This window comes from Myotis nattereri, assembly GCF_964212035.1.
Source record: "Myotis nattereri genome assembly, chromosome: 18".
Taxonomy (NCBI): Eukaryota; Metazoa; Chordata; class Mammalia; order Chiroptera; family Vespertilionidae; genus Myotis; species Myotis nattereri.
In genome coordinates, this window is record NC_138093.1 from 15,873,120 (window position 1) to 15,896,581 (window position 23,462).

Genomic DNA, 23,462 nt, shown 5'->3' on the forward strand with positions numbered 1-23,462 from the left:
TTCGCTCTCACATCAATGTTTCTCTCTCTCTCTCTCTCTCCCTCTCCTTAAAAGTCAATTTAAAAATCTTAAATAAAAACAAAGCACGAAATGAGTTTTAAGTTATTTTGTTTCTGCTAGCAGGGAGGGCAAGTAGTCCTACCTTGACAAAGCATGCCCTGACAATAAGCCAACAAGTCAAAATATAGATCAGAATCAGGAAGAACATTGGGAGAAGGCAGAGAAAAAGAATTCCAGGTAAGACAGGAAGGATTCTAAAAGCTACAGGCTACAATATCAGAAACAGACGTTCTATGTGCTTTAGGACACATGTCTGAGCCCTAGCATGAATTGGGTGTTGCTCTACATACAACCACAGATGAGAAACATCCATGGTTTGGACAGGTTCCTCCTGTTCTTTGGGCGGTGAATGCAAGGTGACGCTTCTTTAAATTTTACAGTATCATCCTTTGAACTTTGAGTCTTTCCAACCAGCATCTACTGAGAAGTCTGAAGAATACCCCTTCAACAAGGCAAATAAAAACATTTAATGACCCTATTCCCATCTCCCTTCCTCCCCAGTGAAGAATTCTGCCTCTTCCTTCTTTGCCAGGAGGCAGAGAAATAACCCAAGGTTGAAAAACACATAACAACTGTCTCAAATGACTTAGATTTAATCATCGGAAGCAAACTAAATGGAAAGCTTACAATAGAGAAGAATTACATGTCAGTGCCTTTTGCAAACTGAGCCGGGACAGAAAGGGACTGGGGCTGCCCCTCAACCTGATCCTTTCCAAACAAAGACATCCACAGTGTCCCTGGCCGTCTGGCTCAGGCGAGGAGGAGACTGTTGGCTCTGTGTGTTGAGGTCACCTTGCCCACCACTCACTCCTGGCCAGCATCAGGAGCCCCGCACGGCTGGCTGTGGTCATCGCCCTTCTTTTTGTGGCCTGAGACGATGTCATCAATCCGCAGCAGCAGCACTGCCGTCTAGGAGAAAAACCACAGGCCCAACGAGGTCAGCAGAGAAGGGAGGGACATTATCACCCGGCTCCTCCTCCACAATTACCATTTTATCTGAAAGCTATCCTTTCAGAGTGTTAAATTAAAATGCAGCTCTTCCTAAGCCAGGAATGTAGCTTGTACACCTTGCTTTTTTATTAATCCTCACCAGAGGATATTTTTTCCATTGATTTTTTTAAAAAAAGAGAGTGGAAGGGAAAGGGGAGAGAAACATTGACGTGAAAGAGACACATCAATTGGTTGCCTCCTGTGTGTGCCCCGATTGTATTGAACCTGCAACCCAGGTATGTGCCCCTTGAGCCTGCCACTTTGGTGCTCGGGCCAATGTCCTAACCACTGAGCAACACCAGCCAGGGCACCTTGCCTTTTTATATGAGCTAAAGGTAAGTGGGGGAATGGAATTCCTTGTGGATCTTTGTGGGAATACTCTGCCTTCCATACCCCTCCCTTCAAGATGGAACTGAACATACTGGTTTCTGGTTATCCGGGAATAAACAGTATAGCATTTGCCTTGGGGTGCCTCACCTCCACTGCCGTCTTATATATTTGCAGTTTTACAGCCAATGGCTCCCAGATGCCTAGTTCTTTCATGTCCACCAAAGTACCTGTTTCACCATTTACACCCCAGGTCTCACAGTTCTCCTGGGTATGCTTGGCCTGTAGTTGGAACAAGCATAAACAGTTAAAGGGGGAAACACTGGGAATAAGTAAGCTAGCAGGGAACATTAGGTAAAAACTAAACCAAACACACTGGATTGGGAAGGACAAGAAGAAATGGCAATGACAACAAACAAGTCAAAAATTAGGAGCAGAGATATTAAGGAAACAACCTATATAAGAGAACCTGGATAGACAGATGTCATCCATCCTCAAGCCGAACACAGCTTTCTCTACCGCATCAAGAGAACAGCATGAAAAGGAACTCACCCGAAGAGAGGTAAGTAGACGAATGGTGCTGGCTCCACAGTTCTGGATAAGGGTACGAGGGATGACCTCCAGGGCCTGAGCAACAGCCCTGTATGGCCACTGCTCCACACCAGTCATGGCCTTGGATTTTTCTGTCAAGGCATGGGCCACAGCCATCTCACAGGCCCCACCCCCTGGCACCAGCTGAGGGTCCAGGAGAACGTTGCGGCACACTTGCATGGCATCCTGGAGGTTGCGTTCTACTTCCTGGGGAAAGCAAACAGATAGTATGAAGCAAAAGCTCGATGACTCAGGGACAAATCAGAGGCACCAAAGGACTTCCTGACGGCCAAGTTCAGCAACCCACCAACAAGGGCAACTAAGAAAGGTCCTTGGAATCCCTACTGGACAAGGCAGATGCTAGTTACCTTGGGCAAACACAGTAACTGCAACTGCAAAAGGGCTGGGGATGGGACGGAGGTGTTATTCTGTGGAGTTAGGTTTCTTACTAGCTATGTGCCTTTGGGTAAGTTACTTAACCTCATTGAGGTGGGAAAAAAAGCAGTATTTATGCCCTGGCCAGTAGCTCAGTGGTTAGATCGTCTGCCTGTGTTCCGCAGGGTTGCAGGTCCAATCCCCAGCCCCAGTTGGTGCATATGTGGGAGGCAACCAATCGATCTGTCTCTCTCACACTGATGTTTCTCTCTCCCCCCCTTCCACTCTTTAAAAATCAATGGATAAAATATCCTTGGGTGAAGATTAACAAAGGAAAAAAAGTAATTTCAACTTAAAAAATAAGGAAGCAATGACTGATTACCAGGGGTTGGGGGATGATGAATCACTACTCAATGGATATTGTCTCAGTTTTGCAAGATGTGAACCAGAAAAAGTTCTGGAGACCTGCTTTACAAGAATGTGAATATACTTAAAAAGTAAGCAGGCCTGCCCTAACTGGTTTGGCTCAGTGGATAGAGTGTCGGCCTGCGAACTCAAGGGTCCCAGGTTCGATTCTGGTCAAGGGCATGTACCTTGGTTGAGGGCACATCCCCAGTGGGGAGTGTGCAGGAGGCAGCTGGTAGATGTTTCTCTCTCATTGATGTTTCTAACTCTCTATCCTTCTCCCTTCTTCTCTGTAAAAAAATCAATAATATATATTAAAAAAAAAAAAGTAAGCAGGCCTGACAGGTGTGGCTCAGCAGTTGAGCGTCAACCCAGGAACCAAAAGGTCACTGGTTCAATTCCAGGTCATGGTCTGGGCACATGCCTGGGTTTCAGGCTTGACACTCAGGAGGGGGCGTGCAAGAGGCAGCCAAATCGATAATATTTCTTTCTCACTGATGTTTCTAACTCTATTCCTTTCCTTCCTCTTCCTAAAAAAAAAAAAAAAAAAAAAAAAAAAATTCAATAAAAACCTTTTCTTTTTTTTGAAGAAAGCAGGAGAGACAGGTATGTGTGGCTACAGATCAAAATTAAACAGCTATACATGAACAACAGGGTGATTTTAAGCCCTCTGGGAAACTCAAGAAATTCAGTCACACTTTCAAGGCTGACTCACCGAGAGAATCTCTTTGCTGGCCCCCCGGAGAAGAATGGTACAGGCTTTGGGGTCTTTACACTCAGTGATAAATGTAAAGTACTCATCTCCAATTTTCTTGATTTCCAACAGGCCTGCTCCTGTTCCAACATCGTCTTCTCTCAGTTCCTCTGGTCGGCTGACTATGCGGGCCCCACAGGCTCTATTGATTAGATGAGGGAGGAGGAGGAACTAGATGATTTCAGTTATTTTTACTCATCTTCCTAGTCCCTAGAGTCTGTGGCTGGGGATAAGGGCAAAAGTGGATTGCTAGAAACATTGCTACCTAAAATTCAAGAGGTCTTGGCTGCCTGGTGAATAGGTTTTCAAACATGTGTAAGTGAAGTAAGTTTCCCTAAACTAATTCGGCTTTATAAGTAAAAGTGTGCCCAGCTAAGGCAACTACTATAACCAGGTACAGTTTGGACAAATGAGCTCTTACACATATCTAACATGAACATACCACACAACAGTCATTTCTAGAAGAATTCATTCTGTATACCTAGTTAGTTTCAAAGCCAATAATAGGACTCTACCAAAGATGATGCAAAGGCAAGTAAGGAGGAAGGTGAATAAGTACCTAAGTATATGTCTGACCCAATTTTAATAAACGCAGGACTAACATTTTATTTGTCATTCTTTTCCCCCACTCATGGACGTGTAGACAATCAACTAAGTATATGTGCATATGCCCAGAGCCATTTCAGAGCAAGCTGAAGTATAAAAATCGATTTGGATCTATGATATATTCTGTAATGTTGAGGCAGGCTTATATTTTATGTATATAAGTTCGCATTAAAAATTACTGGTATCTGAGCACAGGCATCAGTGCAGAAGTAGTGAGTGAAATCTAAAGTTTCATTAACAGCAACTGAGGACCAATCAAGGAAGCGGATGGTTCTGCTATATTCTGAGCTAGTTAAAAACATGTTACTCTGTAATGGACCCCTACACCAAGGTAGCGATCAGAGATGTCTAAGTAGAAGCTGGTCACTACTGGTTAGGAGCAGTACAGAAGACACTCATACATTAGACAACTGTTGGATTAAAGGACTTCTGAAAAGGGCAGAGAGCTAAACCCAAGGCCTATAACTGATTTGACTGATTATATCCTATGTTAGACCTTTTCAGGTAATGACAACTGCATTATGAAGCTACGAAATAGAAATACTTGGAAAGGAAGAATCTTATTTTTACCTGACCTACTCACCTAGCGATGCGATTATTGTCTGTCTTCCGGACTCTGCGGATGGCTGTGATGTTGGCCCGCATGAGGTAGTGCTGAGCTAAATCTGCAAACCCAAGAGCAGAAGTAAGCTCAAAACCAGAACTCCTGGGTTCTGAACTGGTTTATCCTCAGATCCTCAATGTACCCTAACCATCACATGTTTACTATAATCAATCTATGCCAACATGGGGAGAGGGGCAATCACCCACTCTCTTCTACCTCAACAGTAGACTAAAAAAATGAGTAGAGTCCAGCCCAGCTGGCGTGGCTCAGTGGTTGAGCATCAACCTATGAATCAGGAGGTCCTGGTTCAATTCCTGGTCAGGGCAAATGCCCGGGTTTTGGGCTCGATCCTTAGTAGGGGGCATGCAGGAGCCAGCCGATCAATCATTCTCATCATTGATGTTTCTCTCTCTCTCCCTTCCTCTCTGAAATCAATAAAAATACATTTTTTTTTAAAGAGTGGAGTCCTACCTGAGATGCCCTTTTCAGTGATGACCACGTCGGGCTTCATATGGATAATGTCCTCACAGAGCTGCTGGATGTATTCCTCTTCCATTTGGAGGATTCGGGTAAAGTCTTCCTCTCGTGTGATCTCAATGTCAGTCTGTGGGTGGAAAGTCATAATAAATTGATTCTTATTCACAATCCTTATTTAATAACCTCCAACTACTTTGTTTTATTTTCCTTTAGCACTTCAAAACTAAATTAACTACTATTCTATGTTCTACTGATGCATTAGAAAAAGTGACATGGTAGTGTGGAGTTGAGGCCAAACAGAGCTGGCTTCAAACCCTGATTTGACCAGTAATCAGGTGTGTTCCTTAATCCAACTTTTCTGATCTTTAGATTCCTCATCTGTAAAATGGAAGTCAAAACCAACTGCCTTAAAGGGTTGTTAAGAATCAGAAATTACATATAAAGGTCAGTAACTGACACTTAGTAGGCATGTAATGAACTATCTTTTATTTCCCATGTACATATTAATAGTTAGATTCCTATATGAAGTTTAAGGAATAGAACCAGGAACCTTACCTGGCTTTCTCCTTTCTTGTATTCCAGAGAAGAATCCAGCAGCACTATGCGAGGGTTCTTGATGTAGCGCCGCATTCGTGGATGGGTCACATCTTTGTTAATCATGACTCCTCGTAAAACACACGAGTCTTCAATAATACCCCCGGGTATCTGCGCAAAAGATCCACTTTAATCCACAACCAGGAGGAGACAATTTCTCAACTCTCTTCCCAAATGTTCATCTTGCCCAAAGGGTCACTATTTTGAGTTTCCAAAGTATCATTCTTCCATGAACCTCAAAAACAAATACTGTTACAATCACATTTTTTTCCTTCTAGTAGGCACATCAATCTTGGACCGTAACACCTAATTTGAAGATCAGGTGAGACTCAGAAACAGAGACTGACAAATATTTAATCACAAGGGGCTCAGATTTCTACTTCCTGAAAGATATTCCCACAGAATTTTAGGCTCAGGGCTCCATCTACTGGCCACAAGATATGAATGCTACTTTAAAAAATATATGCTTTTATTGATTTTGGAGGAGAGGGAGAGATAGAAACATCAATGATGAGAAAGAATGATTGATCAGCTGCCTCCTGCATTTCCCATAATGGGAATTGAGGCTGCAACTCGGGCATGTGCTCTGGCCTGGAATCGAACCGTGACCTCCTGGTTCATAGGTCGATGTTCAACCACTGAACCACACTAGCTGGTCTATTAATGCTACTTTTTGATCTTAAATTAATAGGGAGATGCAGAAAGCATTCTGGGGTTTATTAACAGTATATTGTAGAGCCTTTCTTTATATACCAACCAAGTGGCTGATATGTACACAAATACACAAACATGGAGACACCAATAAACCTTTCTTTAGCCCCTATAAACTTTGTGTACGGACAGCAGTGAAGGTAATAGAATTATTCCAGGAATACCCTTTTTCAAGTTTTTGTTTCCCAGGCAGCAAATATTCTTCTTCCTAGTTATAACTATAAAGATATATTGCTCTGATTTAAACCTATTTCATCCACAAGTGAGATGACTCGTGCTAGGAAACAATTTGTCTCCAAAGTATTAATTGGAAGTTTACCTTTTCCACCTTTGCGTATTTCTTGATATCAATCTCCTTCCGACCGTTCTCCTCAAACTGTACAGTTTTGACAGCATCCAGGGCGATGCTGCAAGCCAAAGAGGACCACCGACTGATTGCTTTGGTAGTAATGGAGCTGTTGATAATGTTCAGCATCATATCTCGGTTAGTGGTGTCGACGGGAGTACTGGGGAAAAGAAAAACAGGTAATATGCTCAACAGGAGTCTGTATATTTAAGAAAATCCCTCATCTATATCTCAATGACGCTAATAATGGGTCAAAAGGCAGATTTAGGGAATCTGTTCCTTTGTAGGAAACTAAAAGTGACATCAAGTAATCTTGTCCATCCTTCTCCCTTTTCAGCAAGATTACAACTAACCCATCCCTGAAAGGTATATCAAATCCTCCAAGTAATCTGTTCCCATGTTTGACAACTCTTCTACACTTACATATAGACCTTCAGTAAAAGAATTTGTTCTTCACCTTCTGCTTCAACCAAATAAAAATTCTAAAACTTTTACAACTTGGGTCAAAAAATGTTTGGTTTTTGAAACCTGACCCCTAGCAAATTCTGAGTTCCTCTTAATTATCAGCCTCAGCCCTGGCCAGTGTCTCAGTGGTTAGTGTCAGGCCATGCACCAAAGAGTCATGGGCTTGATTCCCTGTCAAGGGTACATACCTAGATTGCAGGTTCAATTCCCACTCCACTCGGGGCACATGAGGGAGGCAACCAATCGATGTGTCTCTCACATCAATGTTTCTCTCTCCCCCCCTCCCTCTTTTCCATTTTTCTTAAAAAAAAAAAAAAAAAAAAATCAATGAAAACAATATCGCCAGGTGAGGATTAACTAAAAAATAATCAGCGTTGGTCTGTACTATCCATTTGAACACCTGGTTCTATTCTATATAGCACCTTAATACACGGTGCACCACATAGTGTTTATTGTTTTTATGTGTCTGTCTCCCCTAACAAAATCTGTACATGGTAAGAACAGTCAGAACCATAAAATGAAATTGTAAGTGTTCTTTGATATCATCTTGTCCAAATTTTCACGTATTACTTAACTCTTATAAAAACAGTGTAAGGCACATAATATACAATCACTAAATATTGTTGAAGTATGCATTTTAGGGAAGAAGCAATAGCTCCAAAAGTATTATCAAAGATATATATGCAATTATTGCTTGATAAAAAGAAAAGCTTTCTAATGATTCAGCTCCACACACTCATATCCTTTGGGTATTTCTACATTCTTTTTTTAAAAATTATTATTATTTTTTTGCTGAGACCGGTTTGGCTCAGTGGATAGAGCGTCGGCCTGCGGACTGAAGGGTCCCGGGTTCGATTCCGGTCGGGGGCATGTGCCTGGGTTGCGGGCATATCCCCAGTGGGGGATGTGCAGGAGGCAGCTGGTCGATGTTTCTCTCTCATCGATGTTTCTGGCTCTCTGTCTCTCTCCCTTCCTCTCTGTAAAAAAGCAATAAAATATATTTAAATAAATAAATAAATAAATAAATAAATAAATAAATAAAAATATTATTTTTTAAATCCTCACTTGAGGATATTTTCCCATTGATTTTTAGAGAGAGCTGAAGAGAGAGGGCAAGTCAGAGAAAAATATCAATGTGAGAGAAAAATATCGATTGGTTGCCTCCTGCACCAGCCCTGACCAGGGCCCGGGTCAGGGAGGAGCCTGCAACTGAGGTATGTGCCCTTAACTGGAATCTAACCTGCGACCCTTAGGTCCACAGGCCGACACTCTGTCCACTGAGCAAAACCGGCTAGGGCGGCTCTACATTCTTATAAAGTTTATTTCATAAAAATAATTTAAATCAAACTCTTCATCCCCTAAGAGTGCCAGATAGATTATCATAGACTTTATAATAGCAGGCAGTACAATACAGGTACAAAGCTTACCAAATTACTAGGTACTTATGTACCCAATGATCCAACCATTTTATATGAACATTTTATATGAACATTATAGGTTTTACTCTTAAAACAATTTATTTTTAATCAAAAGAATTTTGCATATCAGTGACTGGCAATTTTGAAAAGAAAAAAAAAAGAATTTTGCATTCTGCATGTTGTGATTTAACTAACATTCCCTAAAGTTAATTATTTTTTTTTGAAAATGTATTTTTATTGATTTTAGAAAAATAGGAAGGAAGCGGGAAATAGAAATATCGATGAGAGAGATAGAAACATGGATGAGAAAGAAACATCAATCAGCTGCCTCCTGCACATCCCCTACTGGGGACTGAACCTACACCCCGGGCATGTGCTCTGACTGGGAATCGAACCAGTGACCTCAACTGAACCACACAGGTCAGCGTATAACATTCCCTGAAGTTAGAATTCATGTGTTTCTATATTCCTTTCATTACCCTATTATCACTCAGCAAAAAGATTAACAAGTTCTTTGATTACTACATGGGATTTAAATAGCATTTTCAGTCCCAGTCACCATCCTTCACAGCATTTTATTTTATTATTATTTTTAAAATATATCTCTTTATTGATTTCAGAGAGGGAGAGATAGAAACATCAATGATGATATGAGAGAATCATTGATTGGCTGCCTCCTGCATGCCTCCTACTAGCGATCAAGTCCGAAACCCGGGCATGTGCCCTTGGCCGGAATCGAACCTGGGACCCTTCAGTCCACAGGCCGACGCTAGCCACTGAGCCAAAACGGCTAGGGCCACAGCATTTTATTAGAATACTGGCTGAATTAGTTATAATCATGCATATGGTAGGATATTTTAAAACTTGTTATTACAGTTATCTAACTCCTTATTCTCCCCATAGGAATCTAAACTATGCCCTGGCTGGTGTGGCGCAGTTGTTTGGAACGTAGTCCCATTCACTGAAAGGTCATGGGTTCGCTTCTCTGTCAGGGTACATGCTTAGGTTGTGAGTTCAGTCCCCGGTTGAGGTGCATATAGGAAGCAGTCACTCAATGGTTCTCTCTCTTTCTCTAAAATCAATACACATAACCTCGGCCCAGCAGGTATGGCTCAGTGGTTGAGTGTCGACCGCATGAACCAAGTCACAGTTCAATTCCTGGTCAAGGCATATGCCCAGGTTGTGGGGTCAATCCCCAATAGGGGGTGTGCAGGAGGCAGCCAATCAATGAGTCTCTCTCATCATTGATGTTTCTATCCTCCTCTCCCTTTCTCTCTGAAAAAAAAAAAAAAAATACACACACACACACACACACACATACATACATATATACATATGTATATATATGTATATATTAAAAATAGAATGAGGTGGTTAAATCCTGTCTTTAAAAAACAACAAAACCCTAGCTGGTCTTGCTCAGTGGATAGCACCTCGGCCTGTAGACTAAAGGGTCCCGGGTTCAATTCGGTCAAGGGCACATGCCCGAGTTGCCAGCTCATGCAGGAGGCAGCTGATCAATGATTCTCTCTCATTACGCATCACTGATGTTTCTCTCTCTCTCTCCCTTCCTCTCTGAAATCAATAAAAATATATATATATTTTTAAAAAGAATCTAAGCTTTTAGAAGGTAGATCTACTTTACTTACTACACATTTCCCACCATAGTGCCTAACATGGGAACCAGAAGATAACATGTAACCAAAATGTAACAAAGAATTAAACCTAGTTCCTTTTTATTTGGCTTCTTTGTATTCTTTGCCATTTTCTAAAACTTTTATTTCACTTATCCTTTACATTTTGTTCTCCCCTTTGTTCCTCCTCACAAAATGATACAAAGGGTTAAACCACAGTGTGTGATACACCTGGACTTCTTTTCACCCAAGAACAGATCGTTCTTCCAGGCCTCCCATAGTTGTCCTACCCACTTCTGGTCCTCCCCTAGTACCTGATTTTCTTGAGGGTGTTGATCATATCATCCAATGCCTTTCGATAAGCACTGATCACCACCGTTGGGTGCATCTGCTGCTCTAGGAAGTGCTCAGCCACAGAGAGCATCTCTCCCGCTGAAAAGGGATACAGACACCATAATGTTTTAAAAAGTACCCGGATATAAAGGCAACTTCATTATGCTTCTAGAGATATCTTACCTTTCGTCCTAAAATAGTCCATTTGGCTGTAAATACTATGCCAAATTGTACACTTTGTACAAGGCAACTAATAAAGAAAATACCTTCATTGTACATATTATAAAATGATCAAAAATTGATCCTAGGGTTTATTTTCTTGATCTAAGTATATACGTTATCAGTTTTTCTAAACAAAAGGCAAACATTTTTCCAAAAACTCTAAAACAAAGAAAAACACATAACAGAAAATTGACTTATTATTTCAACACCTTGGATGCAAATTGCTGGTACTAAGAACAAAAACAGAACACAAAACCTTACACCTGGAAGAATACCCAAAAAATGTACAAAATTTACCCTCTGGAAGAGGAATTATTAGTAAAATGTCCCTTTCTTTTCAAATTTGTCTTTACTTTGTAATTAATACACACACAAAATAATACAAAAGCTTGTTTCTAAAAAAGTAATTTAACAAGAGAAATGTAAACGTATTTGGTTTTTCACAAGTTGCTTATACTACCTGCCCACAGACATCAATTTTTTAAATTTACACAAATATGCCCAAGTTTGCATGTATACTCCTTATTATGTACTCAAATGTTTGAATTCAATACTTTGTACCAATTTCTAAGTGACCACCATGTATACTGAAAGATAATCAAATATTTTAACAAGATGCTCAAATAAGTTAGCTTAGAGCCCTGGCCAGTGTGTCTTGGTGATTAGAGTGCCAGTCCGCACACCAGAGTCCAGAGCTCGATTCCCAGTCAAGGGCACGTACTTGGGTTGCAGGTTTGATCCCTGGCCCTGGTCAGGGTAGGTACTGGAGGTAACCAATTGATGAAGTCTCTCTCACATCAATGTTTCTCCTCCCAACCCCCCATTCTTTCAACTCTAAAAAAAAAAAAAAAAAAAAAAAATCAATTGAAAAAATATCCTCATCCTCAGGTGAGGATTAACAAAAAAAAGGTTACCTTAAAAAGGATATGCCAATGGGGGGGATGAGGACACATTTGTAATACCTTAACTAATAAGGAATTAAAAAAAAAAAAAAAGGATATGCCATTAAATAGAACAGTAACATAGAAGATGTCTTTAGTGATAGCAAAATTCCCTCCCTTCCTTCCTTCCGTAAAGAATTATGACTTTGCCCTAACCGGTTTGGCTCAGTGGATAGAGCGTCGGCCTGTGGACTCAAGGGTCCCAGGTTCGATTCCGGTCAAGGGCATGTACCTTGGTTGCGGGCATATCCCCAGTAGGGGGTGTGCAGGAGGCAGCTGATCGATGTTACTCTCTCATCGATGTTTCTAACTCTCTATCCCTCTCCCTTCCTCTCTGTAAAAAACCAATAAAATATATATATATATAGAAAAAGAATTATGACTTTACTAGAGGCCCGGTGCACAGATTCGTGCACCAGTGGGGTCCCTCGGCCTGGCCTGTGCCCTCTCACAATCCGGGACCCTCTCAGGGGATGTCAGAGAGCTGGTTGGGCCCAATCCTCACAGGCCAGGCTGAGGGACCCCACCGGTACACAATTGGGGCTGGGGAGAGACCATGGGAGGGCTCCAAGGTGTGTCTGGCCAGTCTTGCTCAGTATCTATCGGCCGGACCCCAACAGCAAGCTAACCTACTGGTTGGAACGTCTGCCCCCTGGTGGTCAGTGCGCATCATAGCAACTGGTTGAACGAATGGTCAGACACCTAGCATATTAGGCTTTTATTATATAGGATTAGATCATCTGGAAAACCAGATGGGCTGAGCTCCAAAATGGCGCTAGCCGCTTTTTTTTTCTTTTTTAAAGCGACATATATCTGAGATACCTAGATTCATGAATACTTAACTTACCTATTATCTCCAGGAGATTCAACTCAGATTTATTAGCTAGAAAATTCTGCCTGATATCTAAAGCTCATCGTCTACCCCCCAAAATGAGAAAGCATCTGAAGTCTTTCCTGTTTCATCCTCCAAGTTTTTCTTTAGAGTACAGAACTGGTCATATGTAATTCCCAATCGTCAGCAGAATTTAATCTAAAGATGCGATCAGTTGGTGGTGACACAAGTAAATTTCCCACCCAAATCACTAGTCTCAAAATGCAGTACACAAAGGCAATTTAGAAATAATTTAAAATGTCCCCCTTTAAAAAGTCCATATAATAGCCCGGCTAGCGTGGCTCAGTGGTAGAGTGTCCACCTATGGAGCAGGAGGTCAGGGTTCCATTCCTGGTCAGTGCATACACCCAGGTTGTGGGCTCAATCCTCAGGGTAGGGCATGCAGGAGGCAGCTGATCAATGATTCTTTCTCATTAATATTTCTATCTCTCTCTTCCTAGGGAAAGATAGAAATCAATAAAAGTATATTTTAAAAAATAGCTGTAACCAGTTTGGCTCAGTGGATAGAGCGTCGGCCTGCGGACTGAAGGGTCCCGGGTTCGATTCTGGTCAGGGGCATGTACCTTGGTTGCGGGCACATCCCCAGTAGGAGGTGTGCAGGAGGCGGCTGATCGATGTTTCTCTCTCATTGATGTTTCTAACTCTCTATCCCTCTCCCTTCCTCTCTGTAAAAAATCAATAAAATATATATTAAAAAAAAAACAAATTAAAAAAAATAAAAAGTTCATATAATAATTTTTTTAAGAGTCCAGTGGCCAGGTAGGACTCTATTTTTTAGGCATGTGGGCCAACACCAGAAATTGGAATCTCTAAAATACAGTTCTTTTCTCATTGCCTAACACTGCTGCTGCAATCAGATTTTTAAAAATGAATGCTTTTGGCCTGGCCAGCATGGCTCAGTGATTGAGTATCGACCTATAAACCAGGAGGTCACATGGTTTGATTTGGTCAGGGCATATGCCGGATTGCAAGCTCAATCCCCACTGTGGGGCATGCAGGGGGCAGCCGTTCAATGATTCACTCTCATCATTGATGTTTCTATCTCTCCCTCCCTCTCCCTTCTTCAGTGAAATCAATAAAAATATATATATTTTTAAAAAATGCTTCTGGCCCTGGCCGATGTGGCTCAGTTGGTTGGAGCATCATCCCTTACAGCAAATGGTGGTGGTTTGATTCCCGGTCAAGACACATACCCAGGTTTTGGGTTTAATCCCCAGTCAAGGGAGCGTGCAGGAGGCAGCCAATTGATGTTTCTCTCTCACATCAATGTTCCTCTCTCTGTCTCTCTAAAAATCAATTACAAAATTTTTTTTAAAAAATATTTTATTGATTTTTTACAGAGAGGAAGGGAGAGAGATAGAGAGTTAGAAACATCGATGAGAGAGAAACATCGATCAGCTGCCTCCTGCACATCTCCTACTGGGGATATGCCCGCAACCCAGGTACATGCCCTTGACCGGAATTGAACCTGGGACCTTTCAGTCCACAGGCCGACGCTCTATCCACTGAGCCAAACCGGTTTCGGCTACAAAAATTTTTAAATAAAATACAAATGAATGTTTCTGTTATAAAAAATTTCACCAACTTAAAACTTATACAATAAATAAAAGCAATACACCAAGTTTTAAGAAGTGATCCTTTATGATCCTATAAGTGGAACGATTAGTCAGTAAAACGTAACAATCAAGACTCATTTTCAGCCGAAACCGGTTTGGCTCAGTGGATAGAGCGTCTGTCTGTGGACTGAAGGGTCCCAGGTTTGATTCCGGTTAAGGGCATGTACCTGGGTTGCGGGCACATCCACAGTGGGAGATGTGCAGGAGGCAGCTGATCGATATTTCTCTCTCATCGATGTTTCTAACTCTCTATCTCTCTCCCTTCCTCTCTGTGAAAAATCAATAAAATATATTTTTTAAAAAAAGACGCATTTTCAATGTGACTACTCACTAAAATTTGTAACACCAAAATAGGTATTTATATCACTTTCATGGTCACTCACAGACATGTGCAGAGATGAGAAATTTGAATCACTCAATGAATACATTCACAGGTGAGGTTGAATAAGACAATCTTCTGCCTTGTTTTAGCTCTCAGTGTAAACAAGTTCCCTTTATGTCATATATTTAGTACAATGTTTTTCACGTTTTGTTCATTTTGTTGATTTCACTGTTTAGAATGGCCCCCAAATATAAGCACTAAAGTGCTGTCTAGTTTTTAAATGCAAGAAGACTGTGATGTGCTTTATAGAAAAAACATATTACCTTTGTTTAGGCATGAATTATAATGCTATTGGCCATGAGCTCAGTGTTAATAAATCAACAATATTAGATAAAATGTCTTTAAAACAAAATAAAAAACACATAAAATAAGGTATATATATATCTATCAGTTGAATGTGACCAGAGGCTGACAGGTACCTAACCCCATATTTCCCCCAGGAGTAACGGTTTAGTATTTGCTAATTTAGTTTGTGGTGACTTTTAGAATATAATTTACTGTGACTTATGAGAATCGACTGTATTTTATTCAACCAGATTTACACAGCTCATGCTATACTATTGATGAATATTTTATACTCAATTGGAGAGAATACATGGATAATTAGCAACATGTTATTTAAATATTTGTAATTAGTAGATGGGTAACAATTTCCTTCTTAAAATAAGACAGATATTATTTCTGGCAAAAATCTCCTGTTTCAATCCTATTTTCCTTATCAAACTTCCATTCTTCTCTTACCAAGAATAATTACTGATGTGGTCCCATCTCCAACCTCTTCATCCTGTGTCCGGCTAATTTCAATCATGGACTTGGCTGCTGGGTGCTGAACTTGAATCTGAAAAGAAAAATGCAGACTGCCACTAAAAACAACACCTCTCAAAGATCTTCTCATCCATTCTGCTTGGCCCTAATTCTTAAGCTTCTTGCTTCCATACTTACTCCCTTTTTCTTTGTTTTACCATAGCTTGAAAGATGAAAAGTGGCCCCCAAAATATCTAAGTAAATCACCTTTCCAAGTCCCTTTCTTTTTGGGGAAAAAATGTATTATGCCAACTGGACTACTGAAGTTTTTTGAGAACAGAACAATAACTTATAGCTTATTTACTGGGAGCACCACTGTTATGGTTGAATTATGTCCTCCAAAAGGACATGTTGAAATCCTTCCCTCTTGCAACTGTAAATGTGACTATATTTGGAAATAGAGTCATTGCAAATGTAATAAACAAGTTAAGATGAGGTCATACAAATATTACGGTAGGCTCTAAATCCAACCACTGGTGTACTTATAGTAAGAGCCACAGGAGAATGCCATATGACAACTAAGGAGACCGAGTTTACAAGCCACGGAATGCCACGGATGTGGTCAAAGGCAAAGAAGGATTCTTGCCTAGAGTCTTTAGGAGCATGACACCATGATTTCAGATTTCTAGCTGCCAGGCTATGAAAGAGTAAGTTTTTGTTACTTAAGTCACACAGGTTGTGTTAATTTGTTCCAGCAGCCCTAAGAAACTAATCATCATCATCTACACATAGCTTTTTGAGTATTTTATTAAACTGTTAGAAAGCGTAATGAAAAGTCACACCTCTCGAAGAATGGCATTGCCATCATTAGTCATCACAATGCCTCCCATTGGATCCAAAAGCATCTAGGACAAAAGCAAAAGTTATATTTCAGTGTTCCAGATAAGAGAAAATCTGTAGTCGATGAGTTTCAATAAGAAATAACCTTACCTTCATCATAGACTTGGGTCCCAAACATGTTCGGATGATATCTGCAATAGTCTATTAGGAAGAAAAGGAAAAAGATGTAAGTACAAATCAGAGGATGATGTCAGCGTGTGTGCTAAGAAAGGGGGCATCAGTAACCCACATCACCTCTAAAGTAGGGCTGGCAGCCTCTTTAGATAATAGCATGACTGTGGCTAAATTCTGTCCTTTGTTTTTCCCTTTTGGGAATACTTTCAGGGTAGATGTAGAAAGAAATGACTTTTCACAAGAAAAATGGGGACATGCCTTCCAGAGCTTCCGTTTCCCAGTAGTCCAGATAAATGGAAATACATGTCTTAATATTTCTTTCCATGAAAGTGGCCTTCACACCATGCTAAATCAGACCTAGAGCTATTTCATTCAAAAGATATTAAATACCTATCCAGGATCTACCATGGCATTAGGAATACAAAAGGGAATTAATATAGCCCTTCCCCTCAAGTAACTCAGTCTAGTAAGAGACAAACACAAATCCTATATAATAAAGAGCTAATTAGACCAAAGAGCAGAACCACCACCTGGATGACCTTCTGGACAAAGCCAGGGCTGTGAGGGCCGAGCCCCTTGCACGAATTTCATGCACTGGGCCTCTAGTAGTATATAAAACAATATGCAGCAAATGGAATTGTGCAAAAGTTACAATCAGAAGGCTATTAGACCTAATTCAGAGATGGAGGGCTTCCTTCTCCCTAACTGCAAACAGATACAGAAATACTAGGGAAGGCAGCTGAGGAAAAATTATGACACTTTAAACAACTTCAAAGATATGCTACCTTGGCGGCATTGATGTTTCCAGATTGAACTTTTCTTCCAGATTCACGCTTTACGTTCTGGCCTAATATAGGTAAAACAAAAGACAACAGCTCATGATTGTACCATTGCATATAAGCCATGGATTCCCCCACCATTGGAAAGAAAAACACACAAGTTTCATGGGTGTATATGTAGATGAAAGCAACTGGCCAGGAAGCGTATTTGCCTAGACCAGTGGTCGGCAAACCGCGGCTCGCGAACCACATGTGGCTCTTTGGTCCCTTGAGTGTGGCTCTTCCACAAAATACCACGTGTGGGCGGGCACATACAGTACGACTGAAGCTTCGTGGCCCATGCACAGAAGTCAGTTTTCAGCCTGGGCAAGTCTATTTTGAAGAAGAGGAGTTAGAAGAAGTGGGGGGTGTCAGTCGGTCGGGCAACGGGAGACGCGGCACAGGCGGGTCGCGGGATAGCAGTGCACAGGATTCATGCACGAGTTGAGTGAGCCAGTCAGTCAGCAGTCTCATTGTGCAATGGTTGGTGCTAGTCCGCAAATCGAGCGCGGGTGACAAAAGTAAAGTTTATTAAGCTAATTTTAGGGAACACTGTGAAGTGAAAGAAGATGCAGTGTCGAGGACTGAGAAAGGTATGTTGAGATGGTTTGGACATATAGAGAGGATGAACGAAAGGAGACAGACGAAACAAGTATACAAGAGTGTGGATGATCGCCGAAACCGGTTTGGCTCAGTGGATAGAGCGTCGGCCTGCGGACTGAAAGGTCCCGGGTTCGATTCCGGTCAAGGGCATGTACCTGGGTTGCGGGCATATCCCCAGTAGGAGATGTGCAGGAGGCAGCTGATCGATGTTTCTCTCTCATCGATGTTTCTAACTCTCTATCTCTCTCCCTTCCTCTCTGTAAAAAATCAATAAAATATATTTTAAAAAAATAAAATAAAATAAAAGAGTGTGGATGGGAGAGTTGGAAGGGGTCGACCTCAGCGAACGTACCTCAATCAGGCTGAGGACGTTTGTAGCAAAGGCCAGCTTAGGAGTACCCTAATTAAGTTAATAACAATGTACCTACCTATATAGTTTAAGTTTAAAAAATTTGGCTCTCAAAAGAAATTTCAATCGTTGTGCTGTTGATATTTGGCTCTGTTGACTAATGAGTTTGCCGACCACTGGCCTAGACCGTGGTCCCGATATATCAAAGATCCAGGAAGGGCACATACAAGAATCAGCTAATGAATGAATGAATAAGTGGAACAACAATGTTTCTCTCTCTCTCTCTCCCCCTTCCTCTCTAAAATCAATAAATAAATTTTAAAAATAGTTTTATAATTGTACTTCAACCCCTGGTATACTAAGAAACAACCCATGCTTCAACTTTGGAATCATGCCACAACTTTCCCTCTAACCAAACATTCATGTATTTACAGCAAGGATTCATAACTGAGATCCATGAGTGGGCCTCAGTAGGAAAGGGAAATCCCTGAGAGTATATGAGAAAATGGGAGATAATGTACTTTTGTCTGGGAAAGGGATCTATAGCTTTCATTGGATTCTCAAAAGGCTAGTGACCCCAAAAAAGCAGCAATCACTGCTTTATGTACAAAGAGAAAGAGTTTGAGGGTTCATATTTTCCTACTTGGATAAGGAGAATCACACTCCTTACAATTATTGATCGTGCCCCGACCCCCAGGTGTCCTGTGGAATGAGAACACAGTTTGCAAGATATAGTCATTCCATGTTTGGATATAGTAACGCCTCACCCTAGCCAGTTTAGCTCAGTGGATAGAGCATCAGTCTGTGACGGAAGGGCCCTGGTCACATCCGGGTCAAGGCCACATGCCCAGGTTCTAGGCTTGATCCCCAGCAGGGGGCATGCAAGAGGCAGCCGATCAATGACTCTCATCATTGATGTTTCTCTCTCTCTCCCCCTCTCCCTCCTCTCTGAAATCAATAACAAAAATCTATTTAAAAAACAACAGCCCTAACTGGTTTGGCTCAGTGGATAGAGCGTTGGCCTGCGGACTGAAGGGTCCAGGGTTCGATTCCGGTCAAAGGCACATGCCTGGGTTGTGGGCTTGATCCCCAGTGGGAGGCATGCAGGAGGCAGCTGATCAATGATTCTCTCCCATGTTTCTCTCTCTCCCTCTCCCCTCCACTCTCTGAAATCAATAAAAACATATTTAAAACAACAACAAACACCTCCCCCCCCCATTTACTATCAGTGAGACGTGTGTATGTATTTTACTTATTTATTTTTTTAAATATATATTTTATCGATTATTTACAGAGAGGAAGGGAGAAGGATAGAGAAGTTAGAAACATCGATCAGCTGCCTCCCGCACACCCCCTGCTGGCGATGTGTCCAGCAACCAAGGCACATGCCCCTGCCCGGAATCGGACCTGGGACCCCGGAGTCCGCAGGCGGACGCTCTATCCACTGAGCCAAACTGGTCAGGGCTGTGTATGTATTTTAATAGGGGGCCCAACTGGCTACCTCCACTAATGCCAGGGGTAAATGCAGGACGCACGACTCACCCCAGGGCCCTCTCAACAGAGACGAGCCAGTGGTTCTAACCAAACCAACAAACCTATGCTCGTTTCCCGTCTCTCGCCAAACTATACACCCCCTACCATTTACATCTGTAAAACCTCCACCCAGGCCCGGCAAAGCGAGCCCTTCACAACTCTCCGGATTTAGGTTCCCATTCCCGGCTGTGGTGAGTAAGCAGGAACCTTTCTCATCAACTCATCCGAAAGGTTTTTTTTTCTGGGCTAAGCGGAATTTTTCCAGAAAACAGTTATTTCCCAGGCATAGAGAACATGGATGAACTCTGAAGAGCATTCAGCACACAGAGGTTGGCGTCTTGCAGGTGTCACACAGACGTGACACACAGAATGGAAACACACGGCGGGGGGTGGGGGGGAGACAATGAACGGGGTGCTTGCTAGTCCTAAGGGAACGTGGGGTGCTCCCACGGGGTAAGGAGAGCCAGTGAGAAACGCGGGAAAACTCAGGCTGGTTAGTGGGAAGGTGGCCACGCAGGGGATCCCGGGGGGGGGGGGGGTCCTGGCAGCGCATCCGAGGCCGACCCGCCGGTTACTCGAGGAGGAGGGAGGGCGGGGGTTGCCGAGCGGAAATGCAAGACGGCTGATCCCGAAAAATGAACAAGGATGCCACTGGCCGTCCGCCGGACGCGCTCTTAGGCAATTTACCTACTCATTCATTTGATCCTCGCGATTCTACGGGGAAAATATCGTTAACCCCAATAATACAGAGGTTAACGCTCAAGTCAACCAACATGGCCGAGGCCACACAGGCTAGCTACTAAGGGATGGACCAGGTTATAAAGCTAGGCCAAACTGAAAATAAACAACACAAAACATGATCCATTTACCTACACACTGACAATCACGTAAGGAAGGGTCCGGGGGAAGGGAGGGCTGAAGAACGAAGGCCGGGTGGGAAGGATCCCGAGCCGAGTAGCCGTAGGACTAGGGGCTGGGCGAGGGGAAGGGCCGTTTGCGTCGGTGAAGACGGGAATGGGCTCAGGGGTGGCAGGAACGAGGGAGCGAGGGCTTCCCAAATAAGGAGGATGACTGGAAGCCACAGTGGCCGGACCGCGGCGGGACTGGGCTGTGGCAACCCCGAAAAGTACGGCCGAGCGGGGAGAAGAGGGGGCCTCTCCCCCGGCTCCCCCACAACTCACTGAGCACGAGCACGGGACGATGGCCCATCATGGCGGCACGATGCAGAGCCCGGTACCCAGAGCGGAGGAAAGCGGCAGAAGCTTCTGGAGAAGGAGCCTGAGAGAAGCCCAGAAAACGTTGCCTCCGCAGGGCTTACACCTCAACCCGCTACCCTCCGGGTCGCCACCAATCACCGCACCCACATCGTTGACAGGCACGAAAATGGGCCAATTGACATTCTCAACTCCGCCTCCCACGCAAGAACGGCGGGGCAAGCTCGGTAGAGAGCGCGCGATGCTGGAAGTGGAGAGCACTGGCGCTTGCGCAATAAAGCGGCCGCTCCCGGCCGCGTGCGGGGTGCTCCTAGGCGCAAGCGCAGAGGCTCGGGCACTTGGCTCGCATGCCATTGCGCATGTCTGTCAACTACAGGGTGGGTGCTGGGTGGGGTTGAGGCTTTCAATGCATAGCGCAGGTAGGTCATTGGACTGCCTTGCCGCTCAGCTTCTCTCGGGCTGCGAAGGCCGGGAAAGGCGTGACAGTTTCCAGTCTTTCGCTCCAGCCTAAGCCAAGTGGAGGAATAAAGGGGTGGGACTTCGGCGGCAGTTGAGGGAAGACCTGGCTGCGGGGTGATATGGGAGTTGTAGTTCTATCGGGCTGGCCAGCATTTCTTGGGGGCACGCTGCGAGTTGTCGTTTTTTGGTTGTTTTTTTTTTTGCCTCTGGACTCGTTGCTCTGCTTGGACCTTACCCTATTAAGGCAAATGTTTAAACTGAGGGTACCAGAGGGTGATGGCCTCTTTGCCCTCCCCTCTCCCGAATTATTCTATCTGAAACATTTTCTCAAGTTCCCTGTAAGGCTTTGAGAGTTTCTTCATGCCCATTGCCTCCCCTACCCTTTTCATCCACGCAACTGCTGGTCTATTACCTTATAGGAAAGGAAAAGGCCTGATACTGCAAAAATTAAACGTGGAGAGAACACAGAGAGTAATTGCCCGTTCGTAGGGCACTGTTAAGGTTTAGTTAAATTTATGTGGTTTTTGTTTTTTGTGTCCCCCGCCCTCGAAAAAAAGAAACACTAATAATGAAAACAGCTGTTTTCCAAACCAATGAAGGGACCGTGAGAGCACGAACAATACAGGAATCACACTCTTTCTCCCTTTTTTCCTCCCCAAATTGGAACAGCCTAAGATCTGCTGGAGAGAACTTGTGAAATTGTCAATAGTAAAATAATAGCACGGGTTGTTGGTCATGTGATCCTGTGATTCTTTCCCAGGCACCACACCTATTGGTGTTCTGATAGAGCAGCGTACTAGTCATCCTACTAACAGAAAAGGTGTGTCAGAGGCCCTGCTTCCCTTCCCTTAAAAGCCAGGCCTTAACTGCTCAGCATTTGGGAAAATGATTCTAGTTGTATGTGTTTTTTCCTCTGACTTGGTTAATTGGAAAGTATTTGTTCTGCATTTCCCATTAAATGGGAATGTTGCTGTATTCCCAGTGCCTAAAACTGGATAGGCTAAATAATAAATGCTCAATAGTAATGCCTTAACCAATAAAGAAATTTTTTAAAATGTTCAATAATTATTTGTCAAATGAATATAATATTCTTCCTTTTTATCTCCTCTTAATACTTAGAACAAAATTTTGTCGAGATCCCAGAAGACATAGTGTTGACTAGAGTGAACAGATACTCAGTTTGAGTAGGACAGTCACACTGGTGGCCAGGAAAATGCCTAAGGCCATCTGATTACCCACTTAACTGTAGGTGAAGGAGATTACTTTTTTTAAAATTTTTTTAATTAATTTCAGAGAGGATGGAAGAGAGAGAAATAGAAACATCCATGATGAGAGAGAATCATTGATTGGCTGCCTCCTGCATGCTCCCCACTGGGGATCGAGCCCGCAACCTGGGCATGTGCCCTTGCCCAGAATTGAACCTGGGACCCTTTGGTCCACAGGTCGATGCTCTACCCACTGAGCCAAACCGGCTAGGGCAGAGGAGATTACTTTATCTGAGAGACCTTACTATGTCATGGTGTGGACATCAATGAACTAGCTCTTTTTGCAGAGCTAGTTGTGCAGTGGCCAAGAGCATGACTTTGGAGTTGACAGGCCTGGATTTGATTCCAGCACTGCCACATACTAATGGTGGAATCTTGAACAAATTTCCCAACTTATGTTTTTTCAAAATGTGGATAAGGCTACCTACTTCATAGGATTATTGTGAGGAAATATATAAAATAAAGAATGTAAAGCACCTTTTTTAATTTTCTCTTCTGCCACCTTTTGCTGCTCCCCAAACTCATCCTCTGTTATTGTCCAGTCAGAAATATGGTTCCTTTAGTATGGATTGTGTGTAAAGTAATCTTCAAATCTTACAACCCAGTAGGAAATGCATCCTCATATATCTAGGGAGGGCCCAAATTATTTAGAAGTGCATTGCATGGAAGTTAACAAGTTTTTCAAATGGTGAAGGATGGTACTCAACCAACCAAGCCACA

The 23,462-nt window shown here is 42.7% G+C and overlaps 1 protein-coding gene across 2 annotated transcripts; it reads right to left on the reverse strand.

Annotated features, from left to right (window-relative positions):
* Positions 1–637: 637 nt before the first annotated feature.
* CCT3 (chaperonin containing TCP1 subunit 3) lies at positions 638–21,153 on the reverse strand. Of its 2 annotated transcripts, XM_081112299.1 has the most exons (14): positions 20,986–21,153; positions 17,287–17,348; positions 16,478–16,528; positions 16,330–16,392; positions 15,485–15,581; positions 10,672–10,789; positions 6,814–7,000; positions 5,745–5,894; positions 5,184–5,316; positions 4,692–4,773; positions 3,464–3,644; positions 1,930–2,175; positions 1,528–1,659; positions 638–969 (listed from the first exon to the last, which is right to left on the reverse strand). In XM_081112299.1, exons 1-14 carry the CDS (start codon positions 21,014–21,016, stop codon positions 865–867), a joined length of 1,638 nt encoding a protein of 545 aa, XP_080968425.1. In that variant the 5' UTR covers positions 21,017–21,153; the 3' UTR covers positions 638–864. The 2 variants fall into 2 exon arrangements, with proteins under 2 accessions (XP_080968425.1, XP_080968426.1); XM_081112300.1 differs by lacking the exon at positions 17,287–17,348 and having other exon boundaries at positions 20,986–21,150.
* Positions 21,154–23,462: the final 2,309 nt, after the last annotated feature.